Source organism: Strix uralensis, chromosome 1 (assembly GCF_047716275.1).
Source record: "Strix uralensis isolate ZFMK-TIS-50842 chromosome 1, bStrUra1, whole genome shotgun sequence".
Classification (NCBI taxonomy): domain Eukaryota; kingdom Metazoa; phylum Chordata; class Aves; order Strigiformes; family Strigidae; genus Strix; species Strix uralensis.
The window spans coordinates 132,332,829-132,337,547 of NC_133972.1; the positions used below are offsets into that span (position 1 = coordinate 132,332,829).

At 38.4% G+C, this 4,719-nt stretch overlaps 1 protein-coding gene across 7 annotated transcripts in view; it reads left to right on the forward strand.

Annotated features, from left to right (window-relative positions):
* The window catches only part of LYN (LYN proto-oncogene, Src family tyrosine kinase), a 50,840-nt gene extending 48,163 nt beyond the window's left edge, over positions 1–2,677 (forward strand). For all 7 annotated transcript variants that reach the window (XM_074881470.1, XM_074881459.1, XM_074881482.1 and 4 more), the window contains exon 13: positions 1,021–2,677. In XM_074881470.1, coding sequence (XP_074737571.1) covers positions 1,021–1,223 — 203 coding nt within the window. In that variant the 3' untranslated portion in view covers positions 1,224–2,677. The remainder of the gene's footprint in view (positions 1–1,020) is intronic.
* Positions 2,678–4,719: the final 2,042 nt, after the last annotated feature.

Below are 4,719 nucleotides of genomic sequence, written 5' to 3' on the forward strand. Positions count from 1 at the left end.
GAGAAGGTAATCCTGGCACAATTACTCCACTGAGTTGCATAAGATTTGCAGAGAAAGGGGCAAGCTGAAAGGCAGGTTTCTGGGTAGGAAGTGGTGAGTCTTTGTTGGCCCTGACATAGCTGACCTTCTGAGAGTAGGTGTTGAAATTGTTCTGTGAATCAATCTCTCAAGGATTTAAAAAGAGGAATAGGGGGTGGGAAGAAAAAAAAAGAGAGGAGGAGGATGGAGTCCAGGGTAGGCCTCTCTCATGTGACGTTAGTTGGCATGTGAGGCTCAGGATGCAATTCTGGTAGTTATAGTTCTTATCCTCTGAAAGAAAACCGTAACAGGGAAACAAAGCAAAGCTCCACACAGCTGGCAAGATGGTTTTGCACAATAGGAACAGGGTGAGGAAGAAGGAAGGGGAAATGGCCTGTTACAAGTAACAGTATCACAAGTGCCTATGTCCAGTATCTTGTAATCAGCAGCATTTACACAAAAGCTGATATAGAAGAAAATCTGATAGTTTGTTAGTTCCTATATTGGGCAGGGTGACTGGCAGCATGGTCAAACAGGTAGGCTGCTCTCTGTGTCAGTATGGATGGGGTCTGCAGCAAGCAGGTTAGAAGCTCTGCAGCTAGAGACAAAGGCTGATGCCAGGATGGGCTTTTGCTGTGAATCTCACCACTGCTGGAAGCAGAACAAACAGTGGCAGGACTGGTCAGAGGAACAGAACAGAGATGGTTCTGGAGACAAGAATTATGATCTCTCCCACAGTCTCGTTAGACTTGGCACTAAAGAGGTCGCTACGCTCAACTGGGGAAATGGAAATCTTCCCCTCAGGATTTTCAGAGCAAGTCCCTCAGTGCTCGTGCACACCTCAGCCTTGTTTACCAAACTCATATTAGTAGCTACCTTTAATAAGTAGCAACAGTCTTGTATTATTGGGTGAAGATCTTTAGAGTGAAGTAAATAAAAAAGAAAAAATCGTTTCTTTAGAAATTGAGACCATTTCATCAAAACTTTCTTTTTTTGTTGAAGGTATGAGCAATTCAGATGTGATGGTTGCTCTTCAGCGCGGGTACCGGATGCCACGCATGGAAACCTGTCCAGCTGAGCTTTACGATATTATGAAAACATGCTGGAAAGACAGAGCAGAAGAGAGGCCAACATTTGATTATCTACAGAGTGTGCTTGATGATTTCTACACAGCAACAGAAGGGCAGTATCAACAACAGCCATAGAACAAAGAACAGTTTTTCTATTGACATTGATCATTGGCACAGACTATTATTTGGACAGACTGCTCAAACCAATTACTTCATGAGTTTGGATGTCTTAACTGAGTGTGGAAGCTGAAATGCTGAAGGAAAAAGTAATTCTGCAGAGAAAATAATAATGGTTTTATTTGGTTGAAACAGTTCCTCTAAAGCTTGAAGTTCTCCTGAAATGCTCTGTTTCGCATCTGCAGAAGCATCCCAAAGCAAGCAGGCTTTTTGGGGTGGGGAGGGAGAAGGAAGAAAAGCAACCATGCACTGGTACAGTTTCACAATGCCTTCTTAGGATCTAAAAGTCATGCAATGCGTTACAAGGAGACCTTTACAAAAGGGGCAAGAAGATACATGAACAGCTGTTTTCAAAAGAAAGTCATGAAGGAGATCTTACAGATTTAAGACATGGTGATGGTCTTAAATCATCTTTTTTGAAACGCAGCATATTGTGAAAGTTATTTTTATATCCTTGTTATTTCACATTAGTAACTGGAGTACTGTCACCTCTTGCAAGACTTTCTAAACAGTGTCATGATTCCCTTTAAGGAAGGGTTATATGTAACTCTTTACACTGAAGATGATTCTGTTTTACTGCTGTATTACTCATACTAAATTTAAAATCATTTTCAAAGCATCACACAGCCATCACAGATGCAGAAGTGCAATATGAACACAGATGACGGCAGAAGCAGCAGCACACCTAGCTCTGTGTTCAACCTTCAGTTTCCCACAAGGCCAAAGTCATCATCTGAAGTTCCTGGGAAAGCACAGGATTTTGAAGGAAGTTAATACTTTCATTGCAGTCACTGAGACTGTTAGCAGTGAAAATATTTTAATCTTAGTTTTTAATCCTCGGTGATTATTCAAGAATATTCCTTGTATTTTTGCTGCTTTAATCAACTAACCTCAAATCTGTTTTAAAGCTAAAACTAGCTCCAGCACTCTCAAACCATTTGTGGAAATATGCAATAAGATACCAAGTTACACTGCAGTACACTATAGGTTTGTTGCTCAGTATATAAATTTAATTCATAACAGCGAATGCAGTTTGCTGAACTCTACATATCAAATGTTCTATCAAATTACTTACCAAAACAGCTGAGCTAGTGCACTTGCAATGTAACTACAGCATAGATTACTGTTTGTTTTTCCCCCAAAGTGACACTGTTTCTTACAACTGAAACCCAGTACATCTTTGCCACCCCTCAGCCCAGTTATTTAGGTAGATGGTACTTTGCAGAAGCTTAAAACCCTTTTGATAAAGCTTCAGTGTGCCTGCAGTTGAAGTTCAGCAGCATAAATATTCATTGCTTTTCTGTTGGCTTCCTTCAGTCAAACTGTGCAGTTTAAGCAGACTATCACAGTTAAATATGTAAATAGTTTCTATTGTATGGTGATTTTTAATTTTAATAAACACTTAATCTGAAGCAAGTTGTATGGTAGTAATTTGAGATAAAACAAATGGCTGATGTTCTATCCAGAGTGGTAGCTTCATGTGGAACAGGGGAATCCCTGTTCATCACCACCACCAAGATTAATGGATTCTGCTTTCCTTACACCCATTCAGCTTTGAGAAACTGAAAAGGACCAAACCAGCCCTTTCTGTGTCTTTGTTAAGGTTTCTTTTTGATCTGGAGGGCAGGCAGGAAGAAAGGAAGTCACTCCTTAGCTGTCCTTTAAAACACTTCTCAGACATCTTGAATGTAACAGCAACATAGTCCATTGCAACTCTTTGGAAAACATTACAGTTAAGAATTGGTCACTACTTCACTACAGGCTTTATTTTATTTTAAGAAAAAAAAAAACACCAACATCTTAAGATAATGTAGCCTTGTCTTTCAAATTTCCTGTAGCCAAAGAGCTCTGGGAAGTAGGAGAGAAACATGGAAACAGCAGTTGCTCAGGGAATAAGAGTTTATAGTTAGTGTTACATAAACTTGCTAACATACACTCTCAGACAAGTCACAAACTGTCAAGATGTAGCACTAGATCATTTGAAATGGTATTATAGAAAGTTTCCAGCATTAGCCTGTTCTGATAATTTTTTTTTAACTTCTATTTGAATATTGCCATTCTTAGAGAACCGCTTTCATATTCAAGGGATCAACACTCAGTGTATTGTATCACTACACCAAAGTATTTTTTGATAGCTGGAATAGTTTGTGTGGGAATAGAATAATATTTTAGAAATTCTACCCTGAAGGGATTATAGGCCTTTAGAACTACTGGAGCCAGATAACCAATATTTAACAGGAACAGTTCAAAACATGAGAATAGCACTGGCTCAAGTGCCGTATCTCCAGCCTGGTTACAGACAGAGTGATTACTTATCACTGCATTTGCACAGACCAACCTAAAACTCAAAAGACCTGGCAAGAATAGTCACACCAGAGGGCTGTCCTCAGTGTCACACAGGAAGGCTGCACCACCTAGTGTCTCCACAGGGAGGGTGAGGTTCTTCCTCCGAACTGGGTCCCCTTCCGCTATGAGAAACAAACAGCATTACAGGGACTGATGAATACAATTTACTTATGAATTCTGCCTTGCTCTAAAGCAATCCTCCAGCACTTACAGGCACAGTACTTTCACAGTAGTTAAAAAAACTCCCACCCTCACTGACTAAAATGGCTCTAAGAACGCTATTTCAAATTTTACCATGCTCCAGTCTGTTCCTTGAGTTACTAGATAAAGGTAAGTAATATAATCAGGGCTATGATTCTTTCAACTCAAGATCATATGTCAATCATTATTATAATTTGGCCTCTAAATTTATGATCTTTCCTTATCTTGATTTCACTGATCTTCTCACCTTTATAAAATGAACAGTCAGAGCTTAATTTGGCAATGGAAAATTTTATTATAGATTTTTCAAAGTTTAATACATATTCTTAGTGAAAATTCAAGTTATATTAAATCAAGTTCCTTTACAAAACCAAGTTAGCTGACTCCTTGCTATTTTTCAGCTAAGACCTCATTTTGTTGCCTCTTAGCAATTTACTCAGTTTGGTCCCAAGATGGCAGTCTCCAAGTCAAAACCAGAATATTAACTGAAGAACCAAGCTATTTTAACCACTTGAGATTAAGTTTACAAGCCATCTGATTTCTAGGAACAACAATGAAATGAAATACTTAATTTAAAAAGGTAACAGGCAGCAGATGAGGAACATACTACTTTGCATGAATCACACATACATCAGTACAGAAAACCATGATAGCAGTTACTAAAGAATTAAAATTATATATATATATTTTTCTTAAATCACATCCCGGTATCAACAGTAAAACCACAAGTTAGATCTAAACTTATATAGCTCTAAATTCAACCTTGATTCAATTTAAGACGTTCCATATTAAACATTTTTGTCAGTTAACATGACAGTGAAGATGGCATCTAAGAGCAAGAAAAAGCTACTAAGAGTTTAAGATTGGTAAAGTAGTCCAGTAATTGCACTCTTTGATTAATCAAATA